This window comes from Cricetulus griseus, chromosome X, assembly GCF_003668045.3.
Source record: "Cricetulus griseus strain 17A/GY chromosome X, alternate assembly CriGri-PICRH-1.0, whole genome shotgun sequence".
In the NCBI taxonomy this organism is placed as follows: Eukaryota; Metazoa; Chordata; class Mammalia; order Rodentia; family Cricetidae; genus Cricetulus; species Cricetulus griseus.
In genome coordinates this window covers 25,773,495-25,795,996 of record NC_048604.1, presented here as the reverse complement: position 1 = coordinate 25,795,996, position 22,502 = coordinate 25,773,495, and the positions used below count along the sequence as shown (strand labels likewise).

Sequence of the window (22,502 nt, the reverse complement as noted above, 5' to 3'; positions counted from 1 at the left end):
GTCTGCCTATGAGAGAGAATTACATTATAGGTTATTCTGTCTTTCTAATTCTGGATTTTGCCTCCCTAATTACCATAATTTTATTCTAGCCTTTTACTGCAAATAATGTATAAAATCAGAAGTTAGATTTTGCTTGAAATCTAAGTAAGACTATTGTCTTTGTTTCCTTTGCCATCAGATTTGCTGTTGCCTAAAATTTTATGTTGAACAACTAGTAGCCAGCATGAAATAAGTTGGTTAGCAATACCATGTTCTACTTGAATACTACTGTATATCCTTTATTAATGTTAACACCTGAATTTGAAATAGATTATTTCAAGTTTGTTTGTGTCTTTAGATATCTGCTATTCTAGCAGATTTTAATGTTGATACCCACTTTAATACACACTTGTTTATTTAGAATGTTGGAAATGATGTTAATGTGATTCATACTGAAATTAACCAAGTCTTAAAAGTTTAATATATGTGATGTTTTAGTGAGGTTTCTGTTATAAAGAGAAAAAATCTATTTTTGTCCTAGATTGGAATTTTTTTTTTTTATCTCTGATGGCTTGTGCTGAGGTAATACATCATAATGGTAACATACGACAGTGAAACCACTTTCCCCAACATGAGCCTGAAGGCAGAGTGCTGGGAGAGTACCTTTCCATAAAGCAGTTTATTTTGTGTAATGAATTTATTCTCTCTTAATTTATATCCCCTTTGTTGATCACTCCTTCAGTGACCTAAAGACCTGGTTATAGGATGTACTTCTTAGGAACCTTCTAATAGTGTTACGTGGGTGAGTACCAAGCCTTTAGCGTGTGACATTTGTAGGTCATCTGGAATATAGACTATAACAAAAAAGTGAAGATTACACATTGATATTTCTTTTCAAAATTATTAGCTGTGATAAATCTCTCTGTCTCTTTGTCTGTGTCTCTCTCTGTGTCTCTCTTTGTGTATCTCTGTCTCTGAATCTCTGTCTCTGAATCTCTGTCTCTCTCTGTCTCTCTGTCTCTCTCTCTCTCTGTCTCTCTCTCTGTCTCTGTCTCTCTCTGTCTCTCTCTCTGTCTCTCTCTGTCTCTCTCTCTCTGTCTCTCTCTCTCTCTCTCTCTCTGTCTCTCTCTCTCTCTCTGTCTCTCTCTCTCTCCCTCCCTCCCTCCCTCCTCCCTCCCTCCTCCCTCCCTCCCTCCTCCTCCTTTTTCTTCTTTCTGGCTGGCATGCAACTTTCTATGTAGACCAGGCTAGCTTTACACTCACACAGATCTGCCTGCCTGTATTTTCCTAATGCTGAGATTAAAGGTGTGTGCTACTGTGTGTGTCCTGAGAAATTATTTTAAGGTGATAACATATGATAAAACTAATATTTGCCTGTGTTTTTTATTCGAAACATATGATTTCTAATTTACTATGGTTTCTTAGAGCAAACTGGGGAATTAACAGACTTAAAATTAATAATAGATTTTATTAAACTTGCCAGGTATACTGTTATATATATGTTTCATTGTTATATAGCAAGTGCCAGTATAGTCAGGTAGATGAGAAGAGGTTGATATTAAAGCTTTTAAGTTTGTCTAACTTCAAAGATACATGGAAACTGTTTTGGGTGGCTCATGTGCAGGGTTCCAGTTTCTGACATGGGGAGAGAAACAAGTATGTATCAGACCAGGTATAATCCTCGGAGGAGTCAGAAACTGTTTACTGTGTCATATAAACTCAGAGAGTACTGGGTCTTTAGAAATGAGTTAGACTTTTTTTCTTGTTGAACCTCCATCTTACTTCCTTTAGTTAAACACAAATCTGTAGTACTTCATTCTTACCCAAGTTCATAGTCAGATACATGTTTCCAGTTCTGTATGGCTTTATTTAATTTCTATGCAGCCATGTTATATCTATGTAAATTGCCTCAGTTTACTCCTTTTCTTCCTTCTGAAAATAAGCGCTTCTCTAAAGACTATATTGTATTATATTTATGTGCACTATGTACTTGCCTATTTCTGATGGAGACTGGAGGTCTCCAGGTTCTTTGGAAGAGCAAGTTCTCTTAACTGATGAATATCTCTCCAGCCCCATAAAAGTTAGTTTTTAAGCCTTGCGACCTTTAGTGTGTTTACTTTGTCTAATTAGATATTTTAGTCCTTTTCCTTTTGGAGTATTAACTTCCTTGTTACTATTTTCAAAGATTGTAAGTGTAGACCTGGTGTTTATTCTTGAGTTAGGAAATGCCTTTTTTTTTTTTTTTGATTTCTTTAAGGTACAGCTTCTCCAGATTACCTGTTTCTGTACTCTAGATCATGAGCTATCCTTATGGGTTCGTTAGGAATGGTCCACTTTGTGGAAAAGAATGCATGTTTTTTCCAAATAATGTATGTGGTAGCTACAATGTGGTTTCGAGAAACTGCTACATTCAGAACTTACTACTGGTCAGAGTACATGCCATCATTGCATAATTCTTTGCAGTCTTATTTACTTAGAATTTGGCACAGATTAGGGAGCCTGGTAGAGGGAAGAAAAAATATTTTGGAATGAATAAAATGTAAAGGTCATTAATCATCAAATTAACGGCACATTTTTCCTTTTAAAGGGATGCATTTATAATCTAATTTAAATGGTTAGCTTTTCATTTCTTACCCTGTACTCAAAGCTGCCATATGACATTTAACATAGAATTGGTCAATCAACATCAGATTAACTGACAGACAGTGGAATATAGCTAGGCCAATATGAAGGAACCTACCTTTGCTCCTGTTAGTCCTCTTTAAGGAAGTTTCTGTTCCTTGGACTAGAGATAACAGCAGTAGAGTGCTTGCCCAGTATGTACAATGCCCTAGGTTGAATCTCTAGCACCACCAAGAGAAAAGTTTCTGTTCCCAGCTCATCTACACTTGGCAAGCATAAGAAAGAAAAGTTTATGGTAGAAATCAGTTTTTATATGCTTAACTTTTTATGATTATGGACCTGAAGTTGGAATGAATCAGATTTTAGCAGCATAGTTTTGTAATTCTTCAGCTTTAACATTTTTCCACTGGCTGTATTTCCAGCTGGCCTTCAACTTGTGTTCTTTTCTTTTTCAGCTTTAATCTCTCCTGTAGTGGGATGACAGGCTATGCCACTGTGTGTGGACCTTGTGCAAGTTTTGGTAGATAGAGTACTATTCTCTTTCAGAATTTAAGTTTCTTGTAGTAACAATAAGATTGTAAGTGAAAAACCACTCACATGTTGGTCAGTCTGATATGTTACGGTCTTTTTGCCTTTTTCATTTTCTTGTTCTTTTCTCTTTTGCTACTATTACATTCAGCTTATAGTATATACTTTTAAAATGAATCAAATTTTTATCTACATTGATAGTTATAAGTAGTTTCATTGTGTGCATGTTTCATTACTTACACTGATGTACAGCCATTTAATCCATGGCTGAACATTTAAATAATTTGTAAGTTTTAGTGCTTCTATTATAATGTCAGTGACATTTTGCATATCTTAGATATGATACTAATGAGTAGAAGAATGTGACTTTGGGGGGGAGCACTAAGATAAGATGATGACATGGTGTGTATGAATTTACCAGCTTTTGGCTGCTGCAGATTTTTAGTGATAGAATTAACACATCAGCTGCTTAGGTGTTATTTACCGTATTCTCCAGTAATAACATAGATTCTGACTGCATTAGTCATGACTCTGTTCACTGGTTAGATCACTTGGGATTGAATTAAAAGTCATTTCAAACAGTTATTCTTTAAGGGAAAAATTAAAATTACTCTTATTTTTTAAACAATATCACTAAATATCAGTTTTTTTGCTTGCTTCATTTTGGTGGTACAATTTAAGTGAACTTTACAGATCAGTTTCTGAAGTTAAAGATGTAATTATTTGTGTTTATTTACTTTAATAATTAGTTTCTTCATGTGTTCAGAATTGGAAGTCATTCCCTCTCTCTCTGTGTGTATGTGTTGCTGCAAATGGAATACAAGTGCTCTGGTTCATAGTGCAACCCAACCCCAGCAGATGTTTTTTGTTATTAAATTTAATTTATAATCTAAATAGGAATAACAGCCCATAAGTGGACACTAAATATAGAAAAAGCAGAAGCTGGTTGCTGCTGATGTCCCTTCCAAGGACAATAGGCATGGAGACTTAATACACACTTCATGTCTCTGCTGTCTTCCCCAGTTGTTGGGATAGCATCTCTTTTATGGTACTTACAGAGAAAGCCTGTATGTGATCAAGACCTCAAACTTTTTCTTTGATATTGGCTGAGAGCTCCACCTTGTGTGTATTTGTGTGTGTGTTTAAGTGTGTTAGTGTGTAAGTGTGTAATTAATAACCTGCAGCACTCCAGAAATGATTAGCCTTTTAATTGTTTATGCTTTTATTTAAGCATTGTTCTTAAATTATAACAATTAGGCATGTTTAGAGACATTTTTGGTGGAGAGGCAATGTAGTAGAGACTGAGCAAAACGTCTTGCACTTCTAGACAAGTGCTCTGCTATATCTCCAGCCCTCTTTTTTTACCTTTTATTTTAAGACACCGTCTCACTAAGTTGTCACATCTGGGCTTGAATTTGGGATCCTCCCGCCTGTGTATCTGAGTACAGACCTATGCTAGCAGACTTGGATGAAGACATTATTTAATAAGTTTTGTAATCTAAGTCTTTGGGAAAAGCAAATTGTATTTACATGCAGGTGTAGACATTTAAAATGAAAAGAAATGTTCTCAACATCTGCGGTCTGAGACTGATTTCTGAAAACATTCCCAGTGGCAACTTTGTTTCCCACGGTGTTCTCTTCTAAATCCCAAAGCAACTTTGTCATTTTTTTAAAGTTACGATAAAGTGTTTGGTTAGCTAATAAGTTAACTATAAGATTAAAAATATCAAAAACTCCCTGGGAATGGTAACATCTTTAGTCTTAGCACTTGGGAAGAAGGAGCACGTAGATCTCTGTAAGTTCAAGGCCAGTTCATTCTACATAGTAATTCCATGACAGCCAGGTGTATATAGTGAGACTGTGTGTGTGTGTGTGTGTGTGTGTGTGTGTGTGTGTGTGTGTGTGTGTGTGTGTGTGTGTGTGTATTTATGTATGTGTTATGTATCTCCAAATATGGAGTTTGGCATTTTTAGCTTTAAGAGGTATATGCTTTCTTATAGAAATCAATGTTTTTTCATTTTTCTTGTATGGGCAGTTCCCTAAGACAGATCATTGTTCTGCTGAGTATTATCATTGAAGAATACCTCTGGTCCCACAGTGTTTGGTGTGAAGTGCTCAGAGACACAGTAACACAGCATAGTTGGCTACCATATAGTTTTGAAATCTTACCACCATAATGTCCCGAGGTGTTGGTTGAGGATTTGTCTGTGCTTTTTCAGCTTCCTTAAAATATCAAATAAATCAAATATCTAAGATAGTAGAAGACAAAGATATATTCTGTAGGCGATAACAAACCTCGGAAATACAGAATATTAGACATTTATATAGGGCACAGTAATCAAAGCTGCTTTTACACTTAAAGGTCTTGGTGGGGAACAGAAGTTTAGGATATAAGGAAAACCATACTAATAGTAGGTATAGTTTAAGCTTTCACAGTATGAGGACCTTTCAGATAAATTCAGTGTTTTCTCACTGAATTTTGTTATATTGCTGTTCACAGAATGTATTTTTTTTTCCTGAGACAGAATTTCAGTTAGGCAAGTTAGTCCTGAACTCTATCTATGTAGGCAAAGATGACCTTGAACTTCTGATCTTGCCTCAACCCCCAAGTTCTGTGGTCAGAGGCATACACCACCATTCTTGCTGCATAAATACTTCTTGTAAAGAATTGTTTTTTTATTTTAGCATGATAATAGTTTATAAACTAGGAAGTAGTGGTTTGAACATATATTTATCAATTGTTGTTTCTTATGGAGTCGATGAATTGGTGGTGAAATTGTTTGCTCCTCTTTTTGTTTCTTATTTTCTGTTCTTTGCTAACCCTTTTCTTTTTGTCTGGACCTAGCACTTACCTCGTAGCCCAGACTGTGCTGGAACTAGAATATCTCTTGCCTTTGCCTTCTGATTGCTGAGATTAGAGGTGTGTAGCATCACACCTCGCTGTTTTCCTTTGTGTCTCTTTTATTGGAAAAGGTCGTAAGATTTTCACTAGTATGATATATTTGAGCATTTCTAAGATGTTTATTTAGGTCTACCTACTTTAAAAAAATTTTTTTACATGTATTTAGCTGTCTGTGTCTAGGAACATATGGGTGTAGGTGTGGGCACATACATCTTAGAGCTTCTGTGGAGGTCATTGTACAGTTTGAGGCAGTCGGTTTTATCTTTGCGCCATGTGTGTTCCAGGGATGGAATTCAGACTATCAGGTTTGGTGGGAGGAGCTTTTACCTACTGAATCATCTCAAAGACCCTCATCTCCTCTAGCTGACCACCAAGTACTTGGGTTCTCTTTAAAGACAAAAACCAAAACATAAGACTGAAAGGTGGCTAGATGTTGGTGACTCTCAAATTGATGTGGTCCTTACAAGGCGGTGGCCCCTGCCAGGCATTGGCAGCACACATCTTTAATCCCAGCACTGGGGAGGCAGAGTCAGGCAGAGCTCTGTGAGTTCAAGGCCAGCCTAGTTCCAGGACAGCTAGGGCTTATTACATTGTCTTGAAAAACAAACAAAACAACGAAAAGACTGAAAGCTTTAAAAGTACAAGTGTGGTGGTGTATATCTATAATCCTAGTACTTGGGAAATGAGTCAGGAGGATCAAGTGTTCATGGTCATGCTCAGCTACATATGGAGTTCAAAGGTAGTATAGGACTTGTAAGGTACTGTCCTTAAAAAGCTGTAAATAAAGGATAGTTAGAGCTCGGCAGGTAAAAGCATTTCTGCTCAAACCTGACAACCAGGGTTTGCTCTCTGGAACCTACATAAATATGAAAGGCATCAATTATCACCACAACAAAGTCATCTGACCTCCACATGTGACATGTACTCATATATGTACACAATAATAATTTTACATTTTTGAAGACAGAACTTAGCTTTAGCCTGTTTGCCCCCTCTTTTGTTATGTACCAGTCATTTGATAGCAGATCATTCTTTAATTTAGGAGATGCACCTGTGCCCTTCTAAGCTAGAAAATAATTTTCCTTTCTCATGCTCAGACTTACCTGTAATTTATAACAAGAGTCATCATCCTTTTTGTTTGAGATATGTTCTTGCTATGTAGACTAGGCTGGCCTCAAACTCATGGCTGCTGGGGTTATAGGTGAATACCACCATAGGCAATTACAAAATAACATTCTCTCTCTCTTTTTTCTCTTTTGTGTTTTTGAGACACATTTCTCTGTGTAGCCCTGACTGTCCTGGAACTCACTCTGTAGACCAGGCTGGTCTCAAACTCAGAGATTCACTTGCCTCTGCTGCCATTAAAGTCCTGTGCCACCACCGCCTGGCAAGTAGCATTCTTGTGTTTCTGTGACTTTTTATTTGTTGCGTTGGGGATCACACTGAAGCATGCTGACCAATGTTATTTAGACTCTTTGTGTAGGTAACTTAAGGGAAATAGATCACATCTAACATTTCCACTCTTTTCAACATGTAATTATTGTGGCAGCTATTATATTAGTGAACTAAGCTTTGTGCTATATGTTTTTATCGAGGGTCGAAAAACTTTTTTTTTAAAGTGTTCTAAAATTATATCTTAAAATGTTTTTAAAGGCTCCTTTTAGCTGTGTCTGAATACCATCAATAAAAAGCTAAAAAATTAGGCATATTATATTATGATTTAAACTTTTCTTAGGGACCTCAGGACTTTATTAAGACTGCTACATTTTATTTCTTTTTAGCATGTATTTATTTGTCTATGCTTGATGTTTATATGTGTTATGTTGTATGTGTATATACATAAATACACATACAAGTTTGTACATGGGTAGACAGAGAGAGGAGAGAGGGAGAGCAGTGCACATTTACAAGCACAAGGCTAGAGAGTTGTGAGATATTTTAAACAAAACTGTATGGTACAAGCCTCTCTGATGGCTGTGTTATTGTAGTAGATCTGTAAGAGTTCTTAACATGCAGTCAAATGGGAGAGAACAAAATACTTATTTACTAAAACACATTAAGAGACCCTTGGGAATTTAGCTCTTGAGTCTGAATATTTCTTGATGTTTGTGGTGTATTCATAATGAATACTTTCTCTTCTTTAAAGGAACCGTCTTTCTCAGAGGAAGCGCAGTTTCATTTTACTCACATAAATATATGAATATATTTCTGACATTGGGGTGTTCCAGAAGATGATAAAGAAATGATAGCAGCTCCAGAAATACCAACTGATTTTAATCTACTACAGTAAGTATTATGTATTTAAATATTTGATTTCCCCCCACAAATTGAAATGGTAATCTTGATTAAATTGCTTTTCCTTGATCTTAGTATATAAGTTAGCATGTGTGTTTTGAGAGTTGTTTTTTTTAAAATTTGTACTCATTGAAATTTTTTAGTACTTATTATTTTGGATCTATTTTAAAATTTACATATGTGCAACATATAATTTTACACATATCTTATTTTCAGGTATGTGTTTGTGCATGTATCTGTGTGTAGGTATGTGTGTGTATATGCACTTGCCTGTCAGAGCTAGAAGAGAGAGTGAGCATCAGACTCCCTGGAGCTGGAGTTACTGGGAGTGAACACTGCAAGAGCACTACATGCTTTTAACTACTGAGCAATCTCTCCAGCTTCTACTATAATTTTTTGACGTGCAATTCTGAGTCCATTGTTGGTATTGCAGTATGCCTTAGTTACTGTTCTGTGGCTGTGGAGAGACATCATGACGATTATGAAAGAGACACCATGACTCTTCTGAAAGAAAGAATTGAATTGGGGGCTTGCTTAACAGTTTTAGAGGGTTAGTCCATGATCATCATGCAGCTGCAGACTGGCATGGGGCTATAGCAGTCGCTGAGAACTTTACATTCTGATCTGCAGGCAGCAGGCAGAGAGAGGAGAGACTGCTCCCGGTGTGGGGTTTTGAAACCTCAAAGCCCACTCCTCAGTGACACACCTCCTTCAATTAGGCTATATTTTCTAAACCTTCAAAAACAGTGTTAGCATATGAGCCTATGGGGACCATTCTCATTCAAACCATTGCACAGTACTAGTTGTTTTGAGGGAAAATATCCAAGATTATTAAAATGTTAAATCTTTTTGTTAGTAAGGAATAATACCATACATTATTATTTAGATTGTTGTGTCAAGTTTTCTTTTTTAATCAAATGAGGGTAAGACATCTCAATCATTTGTTTCAGAAACACGTTATTCGTATTGGTCTAAAATATGACCACTCAACTACCTACCTCTCTATTCCCCCATTCCGCCTTTAAAGTTACCTACACTCTTGAGGCTGAAGAAATGGCTAATGGGTAAGAGGACTTGTTGCCTGCAGAGCCTGCCATGTTCAGTTCCCAGCACTCATATGGTCGCTTACAACTATCTGTAACTCCGGTTCCAGGAATACCTTCTTTGGGCACCAGCATACATATATGCACATAAAGCACTATTACCTATAAAATAAACATCTAAAAATGACTACCTGTACCCTTTCGTCTGCTTTTTCTGTAATTATCTCTTGCTTTATTTACTTTTTTGGCAGGGAATAGTAGCTCTTGCAGTATTTCCTTTTTTAAGTATAGACCACCATGCCTGGATAGCAAGTTCAAGGCTAACCTGTGGTCTATAATGAGATCCAGGACTCTCTGGGCTAAATAGTGAGAACCTGGCTTCTGTCTCCATAGCAGTCATATTATGTGCAGACATGTAGATATGAATGTATGGGTGGTTTTTTGATGAAAGGTCTCACTGTGTAGCACTGGCTGGCCTATAACTCAACAGAGAGAGAGAGATTTGTCCACCTCTGCCTTGCAAGTGTTGGGATTAAAGGCGCACACTATCATGACTGGGTATAGTAACTGTTTTTATATAAAGCAACAGTTCCATGAGGTGTCTGAATTAAAAGTAAGCCTTTAAATTGCCTATAGATCTGCTTAGCTTTATTTTACACACAATTCCCTGTTGGATCCTAGTAGGTTTTTTGTTTGTTTGTTTGAGGTTGGGTTTCTGTGTAATGTCCCTAGCTGTCCTGGAACTCATTCTGTAAACCAGGCTGCCCTCGAATGTAAAGAGATTTGCCTGCCTCTGCCTCCAGGGTCCTGTAATTACAGGCATATGCCACCACCGCCTGGCCCTGTTAGATTCTTATGGGACTTTAGTAGAAAAATTTTGACCACAGTAGGTAGATACTATTTCACCTGGTAGCCAGTTTATACCTTTGTTAGTATGTAGCTTTTCATGTTTTTTAATAATTTGTTTGGAGATTATGAGTCTGTTGGGTTTGCTAATGGCATGACATTTCCTTGAGGCTCTGGGATTAAACACAGGACCTTATGCATACTAGTATTTACTATTGAGTTACATCTGGTTTTGTTTTGAGACAGTCTCATGTAGCCTAGGCTGGCCTCAAATTTACTATGTAGCCTAGGATGACCTTGAACTACTGAAACTCCTGCCTTCTCAAGTGCTTGGGTTGCAGGTATATACTACCATGCTCATTTTTATGCATTTCTAGGCCTTAAACCTAGGGCATGCTACACAAGTATCCTGCTGAGTCATATCTTCAGCCCAAACTGTGATATTTTAATCACTGTGTATTTGCTATACTTTAAGGTTTCTATGGGAAAATAGCATTTTAGTGAGACATATTCCATGTCTTGAATTCATTTTTGTTAAAGCAGTTATTGAGCCAGGATTAGTGGTGCATACCTGTGATCCCAGCACTCATAAAGTTTGAGATTGAGAGTTTGAGACCAGACTGGGCTACATAATGAGGGCCTGCTCACAAAAAATAAAATAATCCCCCAAATGGCAAATTCTTGTTAAAGATGTATTGGGCAATGTAAGGAATTAAGACATGCTTTCATGAACTCTTATTTTCAATTTAGAAAGCAAAAAATATGCAGTTTCCTATGTACATCAAGATTCAAGATCATTAAAAACTTGATATTATAGGGTATTAATGTAGAATACTTTAAAAATGTGGGTCCCGCATAGAATAATGGATTAGAAGAATTAATGGGAGTAGAATAAACATGTCGTTTGCTTGGGGATGTGATATACTAGTGACAGTGAAGAACAGAAGGTTCAGTTCTCTGGTATTAGTAGACCTGTCCTGTTCGCAGCCATTGAAGGGGTTGTCTTAGTATTTTGTTGTCAACATATTCGTTAATATGTCATTCCACCTATGGTAGTTTAGTGTTTCTTTGAAAACAATGGAGGTAAGACAGACTTAGGGAGAGTTTATTTTTTTTGCTTGGGGTTTACTTTAAATTTCCATTTTTGATGACTCAATTAGACTTTCTTCAGAATTTTTTTTATTTCTAGTGAAGTATTCTTGTGTTTTTAGATAGTTGGGAAGAATAAAAATATTTCTGAGCCTTTGATTCTTCTGTGACCATTGGAGTATTGGAAAGACTTCTGTTCACAGATTTTTAGCAGTTACTGAGCTAAGAGTTGGTGTTTCTCAAGTATCTGGGAAGAAAAGAATAAAATTTATGTATGACGATCTTTTAAAAGTTTTTAATTTCTTTGCTATATTATATGTATTTGTAGAAGAGTATCAGTGACAACCATGGCCTAAATTTCATGGTTGAGATTATAGTAGTCTTTGGTGATCAACTCTCAGAACTGGTATTTGTTACACGTGGTGATATATTATGATTTATTCAAGCTTGCCTGAGGATTCCAAAAGCAAAGTCAGACACAAGCTATAGAAGTGATACACACCTTTAATCCCAGCAGCCACACTAGCTAGCCAGACAGTGGTGACAGATGGATCTCTCTGAATTCAAGGCCACCCCTGCATACACAAGAGTGAAGAGAAATAGCTCACACAAAGTTGATCTCAGCACTAGGGATCACATGCCTTTAATTCCAGCACTAGGGATGTGTAAAAAAGCAAAGGGTCTCATGTGGAGATTCATTCTCTAGCCACACTGAGATGAGGCAGCAGTCTGAGGCTTGGTGGAGAGCTTCTGGAGACAGGATCAGCCCTTTCAGCCCGAGGTAGAGATAAGAAGCCAGTGGTCAGCGGCTTTGCTTATCTGACCCTCAGCTTCAACCTCAGTATCAGTCTCTGGGTCATTTATTATTCATGTTACAATTATAGGCCATTTCCTCTCAACGTGATAGGACATAGTTAGGATTCCCACTGTCTTCATTCAGTTCATTGTTTAAATTATTTGTAGGTAAGTAAGTGCTATAAATAGTAATTTTTTTCTTGGTAGTATGTTAACCATTACTTTAGATTTATGAAGCATTTCTACCTCAACAGTGTCCAGACAGCTGGTAATATTACAGTAATAAAAATGCAAAATAGAAGAACTCTAAATTGAAGGCATTACCTTTATAAAGATAGTCTTTCCCTTTGGTCCATTTATTTTAAGCAGAACTCATTTTACATTTATACATTTGCAATGGTTATACCATTATCTTTCATGGTGGCTTTATTATAAAACCCAGTGTTTTATAATTGCTAGTGTATCTCTTGCTTTAACTGTTTTTATTGGGTAGGGTTAGTTTATACATGATTACATGCACGCAACATAAAGAACCACACATGTTAATTCAATTTTAATTTAAATAAATTCCTTTTGTGTGTATGAGAAAATCCAGGTTATACAAAGTTTCTCCACTAAAAACAAGGGCCAGTTTTTTAAGGACTGTAGTTTTATCTGTTGGAGGTTGAAAAGACTTTGGAAGATTTCATTCTTCCTGTGTATATTGAATATTGAGTTATAGATGAGAAGACTGAGACATTTCTCTAAGATCACTGCTGTTTAGTGTTGGAATTGATTCTCTGTATTCACTGCCTATTTGCTTCTTTGCTTCATTAAGGATTTTGAGCATTTAGCATAGTTCTCCATTATATTTTGTGTTTTACACACACACACACACACACGGGGAGAGAGAGAGAGAGAGAGAGAGAGAGAGAGAGAGAGAGAGAGAGAGAGAGAGAGAGATGTTGGCACTATATATACTTAGATGTGTGAACTTCTTTTGAGTAAGTAGAAGGTAGAAGTCAGGATCTACTGATATTGCTAAGATTCTCTAATGATTTAATATTGAATAGCAAAATATTTTTTTGTTTTTTAATTTTTGGTTTTGTTTTTTTTTTTTTTTTGGTTTTTCAAGACAGGGTTTCTCTGTGTAGCTTTGGAGCCTATCCTGGGACTTGCACTTGCTCTGGAGACCAGGCTGGCCTCCAACTCACAGAGATCTGCCTGCCTCTGCCTCCCGAGTGCTGGAATTAAAGGCGTGTGCCACCAACGCCCAGCTGGTTTTGGTTTTTAAGACAGGATTTCTCTGTGTAATCCTGGCTGTCCTGGCACTCACTCTGGAGACCAGGCTGGCCTTGAACACCTGCCTCTGCCTCCCAAGTGCTAGGATTAAAGGAGTGCGCCACCACCACTGCACTGGCCCTACATCCTCTTATTTCCTTCTCATGCCTGTCATCCCGTCCACTTTGCCAAAGGAGTCTTCCATATCCATAACTTTGTTTTCTTTGTAATGATTTAACCATGCCTTTCTGTTTTAAATAATGTTTAAAAACTGGAAACATAATCTACTTTTCTAAGAAATGTTTAAAATATTTGCTTATCTTTTTGTCATAGGGAGTCAGAAACACATTTTTCTTCTGACACGGACTTTGAGGACATTGAAGGAAAAAATCAGAAGCAAGGCAAAGGCAAAGTATGTATCATTTATGTGACTTTCCTTTTTCTTTAGGGGTGTGTCTGCGTGCGCGAGTGTGCATGTGCGTTGTGTGCATGCTTAACTGAGAGAGAATTTCATACTTCAGATGTGTCTTGTTTTGGGGTCTCAATTGTGTTGCAAACCTGAGTATACACGGTTCTTTATGTTTTCAGACCAAATAGCTTTTATGTATGTGTATAGTATAGTGTAGTTGAAATTAATGATGCATTTTTGTTTATAGTAGGTCATCTTATAAAGTACAATATGCTAAGCAAAATGTGGTGTCTCAACTGGTCTGATTTCCAGTAAATCTATTATAATGTTGTGTTGCCTCAAATATAAACCAAAAATATATAAACTTTCTTCTGTTATACCCTACTGATGTAGCATATAACCTGTATACATAACATGTAACATATAACCCAAGTTGTGTCTAGTCTAGTAATGAAAATCATTTTATCCTTTGTAAATAATGTCAAGAATGAAAACTAACATAGCTAAGTTTTTAGTAAGTAGAATGTAAATTTAGACTATGATTAAGTAGCCAGAGAGATAGTTGTGGATAAATTGGTAAGTTGTTAAAATTTTTGCTGGTTTTATTTTTTTGTTGTTTGTTTTGGTTTTTATTACTGAGTTGTACTATGTAGCTTAGGCTTGCCTTGAACTGGCTATGTAGCCCAGACTGAAATGAATTTGTGATCTTTCTGACTTACCTTCTTCCCAAGTGATGAGATTATTTGTATGTACTACCATGTTTGAGCTCAAAGTGAATTTCGATTGTGATTTTATTTTGGCACTGGCACTTTAAAAATTTATTAGAGAGGCTGGAAAGATGGTTCAGCAATTAAGAACACTTGCTTACAGCTCTTGCAAAAGATTGAGGTTTGGTTCCTAGTACCTACATTATTGTTGACTTTTTTATGTGCTGAGAATATTGATAAATGTTTTCTGCTTTCATCATCAATGCATCCCTGTGAGGTAGGCAGAGTTTTATCTTCTGCCTCACAAATTGGATAATGTTTTGCCTTTCCTTCTTTCTGTTTCTTATTCATCTCCCCCCGACATCCAGTCTCCCTCTTACCTTTCTTTTCTCTTCCCCAGCCAGGCCTTATATAGTCTGAGTTTATAATGTAGCTGGTCTTGAATTGCTGACCCTCCTGCTTCAGCCTCTTGAATGCTGGGATTCTAAACATGCACAACTCTGCTCAGATGGGAAAATTCTGGAGTAATGTATGGATTTTGTAGCTTGTCCAGAATCACTCAGCTAAGAGTAGTAGAAATTTGGACTCAAAGTTTGTCATCAAATGATCTGATCCACTGTAATATAATATGAGCTTCTGGGCTGGAAACTTGGCTCAGCAGTTAAAGAGCACTTGCTGTCTTTACAAAAGACCCTGGTTCAATCTTCAGCCCCCCCCCCCCATGATGGCTCATAACTAACTAACTCTAGTCTCAGGAGGATCTGAAAGCCTCTTCTGACCTTCGTAGGCACCAGGCCCAAACATGGTACACATACAAACATGTAGAGAAACCACCCAAAGTCATAAAATAAATAAGTAAATTAATTAAAAAATAGCTCAGCGTTGGTTGTGCACACCTTTAATCCCAGCACTTGGGAGGCAGAAGCAGGCGGATCTCCTTGAGTTCAAGGCCAGCGTGGTCTCCAGAGTGAGTGCCAGGATAGGCTCCAAAGCTACACAGAGAAACTCTGTTTCGAAAAACCAAAAAAAAAATATAATAATAATGTGATTATCATAGAAAACAAAGCGACTATAGCTGTTATGTAACTTATGTTTCAATGGCATTCTTCTCTATATCAAGTTAAAACTTAATCAGCTGCTTTCTTGTTATTTTGTTTTGAACTCTCAAGTACAGTGAGAGTGATAACATGTAATCAACTTCTGTTTTTTTGTGCAGACTTGTAAAAAAGGCAAGAAGGGTGCAGTAGAAAAGGGCAAAAGTGGAAATGGAGGAGGAAAACCTCCTTCTGGTCCAAACCGAATGAACGGTCACCATCAACAGAATGGAGTGGAAAACATGATGTTGTTTGAAGTTGTCAAAATGGGCAAGAGTGCTATGCAGGTAATGTTTGCGATATTCTGTGACATACTTTTGTCTATTCGAAACTCCATTAACATAGAAAGTAATGCCCTGACTTTTCTTTTCTTTAAAATAGGTATTTCTTGTGTGTACCCTTCACCAGGCCTACTGAGCATGTTTGCCTGTGTCATGTGTGTGTGGATGTGGATGCATGCATGTGCTCCGTGGTGAACTCATTCTTTTCTTTTCATCTTTATGGGGGTTTGGGAGAGCAAACCTAACATGGCCAGACTTCCTTGGCAAGTGCCTGTACCCACTGAGGCATCTTGCCAGCTTTCGCTTTTCATTTGACTTGTTATTGTGTCTAAGTATGGCATGATTGTATGGTATCGGTATGTGTATACCATGATCTGCATGTGGGAGTCAGAGGAGAGCTTTCAGCAAGCGGTTCGTTCTTTCTCTACTCAGGCTGTTAGGCTTTGACAAGCACTTTGACTCACTGAACTATTTCAGTGGCCTTGGCCTTCCCGTTCCCCTTCCCCTTTTCCTTCCTTCCTTTTGATTTTTCAAGACAGGGTTTCTCTGTATTGTTTTGGAGGCTGGCCTCGAACTCACAGAGATCCACTTGCCTCTGCCTCCCAAGTGATGGGATTAAAGGCACGGGCCACCAATGCCCATGCTTAATTGTGTTTTAATAAATACAAAACTGTGGATATATTAATAATATCTTTTATTGGGGGGTTTGCTGGGACTCAAACCCAGAGCCATTTATATTCTAGTTAGTATTCTAACTGCTGTACTTACGTATCTAGGCGTGTGCGTCTTGGTGTGTGTGTATGTGTGTGTGGTGTGCGTGTTTGGTGCTTGTACCAAGGGAAGTCCTCTGCCACTCAACTACAGCCTCAGCGCAAAGCTGTGTCTTGAGTCATTTTCTAAGTTTTAATGACATAAGGCAAAAAATTAATTGGTAATAAAATATGGTTTGGGGTTTGGTTATGAAGGTTTGTGTTTCCTTGGATTTATATAGTTGCCATTAACAATTGAAGTCTTGGTAGCTGGAGAGATGCTTAGTGTTTAAGGGCACTTTTACTACTCCTGCTGTGTGTCTTATTCAGTGTTCAACTCTTATTAAGGAAAGCATTTAATTGGGGCTGGCTTAAAGTTTCAGGGTGTTAGTCCATTGTCTTTATGGCAGAGCACATGGAGGAACACAAGCAGGCATGTTAGCTGAGAATTCTATGTCTGGATCTGAAGGCATCAGGAAGAGAGAGACACTGGGCCTGGCTTGAACATTTGAACCTCCCCAAACCTACCCCCCCCCCAGTGATACACTTCCTCCAATAACAGCCACACCTCCTAATAGTGCCATTCCCTGGTGACCAAGTATTTAAATCCATGAGCCTACAGTGGCCATTCTTAACCACCACACAGAGGATCTGGGTTCAATTCCCAGCACGTGCATGTTGATTTACAAATACCTATAGCTCCAGTGTCAGGGGATCTGAAGACCTTTTGGACCTCTGCTGTCACTTTATGTCACTTTATCATTCATGTACATACACTCAGGCACACATACACACAATATTAAAAAATGAAATCAGTTGAATATGGTCGGTGTTTTAGTTACATCTCTATTGCTGTGCCAAAGAACCATCGCCAAGGCTACTTAACAAAATAATTTAATTCAGGGTGTATGGTTCCAGAAGGTAGTAGAGTCCATCACCACCATGGTCCAGAGAATGGCAGCAGGCAGGCAGGTAGGCATAGCACTGGAGCTTATGTCTGATCCACTGGCACAAGGTATGTGGGAAGGGATGGGGAACAAGTGAGCTAACTTGAAATGGCATGGAGTTTGAACCCTCACATCTCACCTCCAGTGGACCTCTTTTGACAAGGCTATACCTCCCATTACTTCCTAAATAGTTCCACCAAGGACCAAGCACTCAAATGTAGGAGGAACCTATCAGACCAACTTTCATTGGAACCACCATAGATGGATTTCTTAGTTGGGTGACCTAATATTACTAGTCACTTACTTAACTGATTCTTAATAAAAACGCAAGGAGTACATACTATCTTTTTGTTGTTGTTTTGAGATGGGGTCTGTTAGGATGGTCTTGAAATTTTAGGTTCAAGCCTCCATTTTAGCTAAGAATATAGACATGTGCTATCATTTCCTACCTGGACTATATGTATTTCATAAAAGTATTAATAGTTTATATTGTATAATTTAAATAAATCAAATTGTAATATTTAATGATTTAATATTAAATATGATATTTAATATTGTAAGGAATGAATATAATTAACTTAATTTGAGCACACTTTTTTGCTGTTAAACATATTTACACACATGCGCCCCCCCCCCATTTTTCTGTTTGGTCAGTGATGGAAATCAGTCCCTGGACTTTGTGCATGATAAAACAAATGCCTTTCTGCTGACTAAGCTGCAACTCCAGTCTTTATGTGTCTGGTGGCGTTTACTTTTTTAATCAATTTTAGTGGTTTAGTTCATTGTATTGCTGCAAGATAATATGGACTACATAACATATAAACAACACAAAATGATTTCTCAGAGTTAGGAATTTTAGAAAGTCTGGGGTTAAGGTGCTGGAAGATTTTAATGTCTGCAGTGCCTTCTTTGTGGCTCATAGATAGAGAGAGCCTCCTTGCCTTGTTTCCTCTTGGTGCAAGACAGCTCTTGGGCCCTGTTTTATAAGAACATTAATCCAATCTGTGAGGGTTGTATGCACTAATTGTCTTCTAAAGCCCTGCCAAACTTTCCAAAACTATCACACTGGTACTGAGGTCTCAAGAGCACATGGGGTGTTGCAATGACAGGAGGTATACAAATTACTAGACATTTCAACTGACAGTAGAAACTTCTGTTTGGCCCCTAGCAATGAGATGAAAAAGATAAGTAAAAAGTAAAAATAAAAACCTGAACAAAGTCTGTTTCTGTGTGCCCCAGGGGACATTTCTAGTTATCTCCCCAGGGACTGCCCTAAAGCTCCTGTCCACCTCTGTGTTGTTATGTGTATTTCCTCTTGCCTTACTTTCCTAAGGCCAAATTTGATCAAGGAAATCTGCATTTTAGAAACTGGGTTTGTCCTTATCTAAAGTTTCAGCCCAGATTTCCTTATGGCATCCTTTCTATTTTTCAGCCACAGTATGTGCTCTGTGCTCAGGCCTTTATGTTTCTCTAGATGCTTGGAATAGTTTCTTTTTTCTCAAATCAAATAGGACTGACTGAATAAAAAATCACCCCTTTAAAATTTATTTTTAATTATGTGTATACATGTGTTTCTGTGTTGGGTATGTGCACTTGAAAAAAGTGCCCCGGGGGATCAGAAACATTGGATCCTCTGGAACTGGAGTAACAGGTAGTTTTGATCTACCTGATGGAGGTGTTTGGAATTCAACTCAGAGGTCCTCTGTAAGAGCAAGTATTCTTCACCTCTGCCCATCTCTTCAGCCTCTAAATGTCACTATTTTAAAATGCATTCTTAGATACCGCCTCTACTTTTCCAATGTAACATTTATTCTTACCTTACGCTTGACATTGTATTAGTACATGTACAGTAGCACATTATTTTTTTCTTTTTCTTTTATTTAGAAACAATCATTTTACATATCAATTCCCCCTTCCCTGTCTCTCCCATCCTCCCATGCCTCCTCCCAATCCCTTCCAACCCACCTCCACCTGGATCCCCAAGGATGGTGAGGTCTTCCATGGGGGATCATCACAGTCTGTCATATCATTTGGGGGAGGGCCTAGGCCCTCCTCGGTGTATCTGGGCTGAAATAGTACCCCCCCAAAAGAAATGGGCTCCCAACGTTCATTTGTGCACTAGGGATAAACACTGATTCCGTAGACTGCCCAGGCCTCCTAACTGGCACCCACATTCAGAGGGCTTGGTTCAGTCAAACTCTGGTTCCCCAGCTTTACCACTGGGGTCCCTTGCTTTCACCAGGTCAGGTCAACAGGTTCTGTAGGTTGCTCCAGCATGGTCTTGACTCCTTAAATTGCTCCAGCATGGTCTTGACTCCTTAAATTGTCAAAGACTTGGATTCCTCTTGTAAGTTGTACTTTAATTTTAAGAACTACTTGTTATTGCTCTGGGTGGTCTCTTTAAAATTTTATTGGACATTTTTGTATCTATATTATTTAATGTACCCTTACTCTTGCTAAGATAGTGCTATCCAATCATAGAAATGCTTCTAGAATTCACGTGGAACTGTTTTTGGAAAGACTTTATCTTTGCTGTATTGACTTTTATTGGTACTCATTGAATGTCTCGTATTCATACAGTTGCCCTAATCATTTGGAAGTTTCTTTTCTTTTCTTTTCTCTTCTTTTCTTTTCTTTCTTTCGTGTTTTGAGACAGGGTTTCTCTGTGCAGCTTTGGAGTCTATCCTGGAACTCGCTCTTGAGACCAGGCTGGCCTTGAACTCACAGAGATCCACCTGCCTCTGTGTCCCAAGTGCTGGGATTAAAGGCATGAGCCACCAACGCCTGGCTGATTTTTTTTCTTTTTTTAGTCATTTTGGGAAACTATGTCAATACTTTTCTCAGTTGTGCTGGTTAACATATATGAACTGTTATATTGAATATGACTCAGATGTAGGCCCATTCCTGTAATAAATATCTGAGATGATCAACATAAAGGGAGGAGAAGTTTATTTGAACTCAGTTTCAAAATTGTCAGTATGGTTATTTGTCACCTCCTCTGTTTCTTTGGGGTGACAAATCATGTGTCATGTCATGGTGGGGAGAACATGGGATTAACTTGTTTACCTCTCAGCAGTCAGAAAACACAGGAAGAAACTGGTATTTCCTTTGAGGACATGCCTGAAACTGCCTCAGGCTCCTATTAGGACCCCAATTGTTAAAGTTTCTAACACCTTTCACTAGGTCCAAGTTGAGGACTAAGACTTTAACATTTAACACATGGAAGTTTGCAGGGGGAGGGAGCATTCCTGATCAAAAGTATAGAAGTAAGAGGAGTTTAGTTTTAAAGCCTTTTCAGTCCCCCAGAAAGAAAGCTCATGTCCAAGGATTACTCATCTACTTCGTGTGTCTTCACCTGTTTTGGTCAGTTCATATAAATGGAATCATATAACCTATGGTTATTTAAGGTTTTATCCATTTTGTGGCATGTGTTATGAGTTCTTTTTGGTTGACTTGATATAGTGTATGAACATTCACTATTTTGTTATATATTTCTACATTCTTATACATTTGTTTTGTTACTACTTCTGTTTTGAATAGTGCTGTACAAGTGCTTGGTTAGACATATGTTTTAATTTTTCTTGAGTAATATATACCTGACATGCAAATTGCAGTGTCATATGGTAACTCTATATTTAACTTTTTGAGCAGTTGCCAAATATTTTTCCAAAAAATCTACCATTTTTCATTATTGCTAGCAGTGTTTCATGCTTTGCCAAATGTACATTACTGTACTTTTGAAAGTTATAAACATTTTAGTAAGCATGAAGTGGTATCTTTTTTTTTGTCAACTACTTATGACAATTTTTTTTTGCCTATCCTGGCACAGGCTATTCTTGAACTCACAGAGATCCGCCTGCCTCTGCCTCCCGAGTGCTGGGACTAAAGGCGTGTGCCACCAACATCTGGCTGTGAAGTGGTATCTTTTCCTGTTTTTTTTTCTTTTGTATTAAAACGTGTGTTTATTGGCCATTTGCCTTTACAGAACTATGGATGCTCCCCCAGCCCCCGCCCCTTGTGTCTGGGTTTGCCTATATGTATGTGCCCCACATGTGTACCTGGTGCCCTCTAAGGTTAGAATAGGTTATGGGATCCCCTGGGGTTTCAGGTAGTTGCGAGTCACCATGTGAGTGCTGGCAACTAAACCCAGGTCCTCTGGAAGATTCAGTGCGTTTAATCTTTGAATCAGCTCTCCAGCTTCCACTTTGTCTTTTAAAAATGACTTAGTCGTGAACATTGTTTATATATTTTGTGTACAGATACCTTTTCTGATATATGATTAAAAAACATTTTCTGCCTTTCTGGGGACTGACTACCTTTCAATTTCTTGATGAAATCTTTGAAATATAAGAAGTTTTCCCTTATTAATATTTTCTGGTGTTTATACTTTTGGACTACATCTTTATGTTTTCTTCTGGGAGTTATATAGTTTTTGCTTTTTTTTTTTTTTTTTTTTTTTTTTTTGTTTTTGTTTTTCGAGACAGGGTTTCTCTGTGGCTTTGGAGGCTGTCCTGGAACTAGCTCTTGTAGACCAGGCTGGTCTCGAACTCACAGAGATCTGCGTGCCTCTGCATCCCGAGTGCTGGGATTAAAGTCGTGCGCCACCAATGCCAGGCTAGTTTTTGCTCTTTTAAATAAAAGTAGTGTATGCATGACATAGAGCAGTTTCCAACTTTCATTCTTTTCTTTTACATGAGGGTAATCCAGTTGTTCCCAGGCCATCTGTTGACGGTCCCCCCAATTTGAATTGTCTTGGGATCCTTGTGAAAGTTTTATGACCATGAGTTTTCAGGGTTTATTTCTGGGGAATAATTACATGACTATATTTTTCCACAATTGTCTTTGTGGTATGTTTGAAATCATGAAAGATGAGACAGCCAGGTTTTTTCCTTTTATGCATGTGAGTATACATATTTGCATATTTGTATGTGTGCGGGTACATGGCCACATATATGA

The 22,502-nt window shown here is 37.8% G+C and overlaps 1 protein-coding gene across 4 annotated transcripts in view; it reads left to right on the top strand.

Moving 5' to 3' along the window:
- Stag2 (stromal antigen 2) overlaps window positions 1–22,502 on the top strand; it is a 139,124-nt gene that overhangs the window by 50,184 nt on the left and 66,438 nt on the right. For all 4 annotated transcript variants that reach the window (XM_027433515.2, XM_027433514.2, XM_027433518.1 and 1 more), the window contains exons 2-4: window positions 8,178–8,317; window positions 13,693–13,771; window positions 15,692–15,856. In XM_027433515.2, coding sequence (XP_027289316.1) covers window positions 8,274–8,317; window positions 13,693–13,771; window positions 15,692–15,856 — 288 coding nt within the window. In that variant the 5' untranslated portion in view covers window positions 8,178–8,273. The remainder of the gene's footprint in view (window positions 1–8,177; window positions 8,318–13,692; window positions 13,772–15,691; window positions 15,857–22,502) is intronic.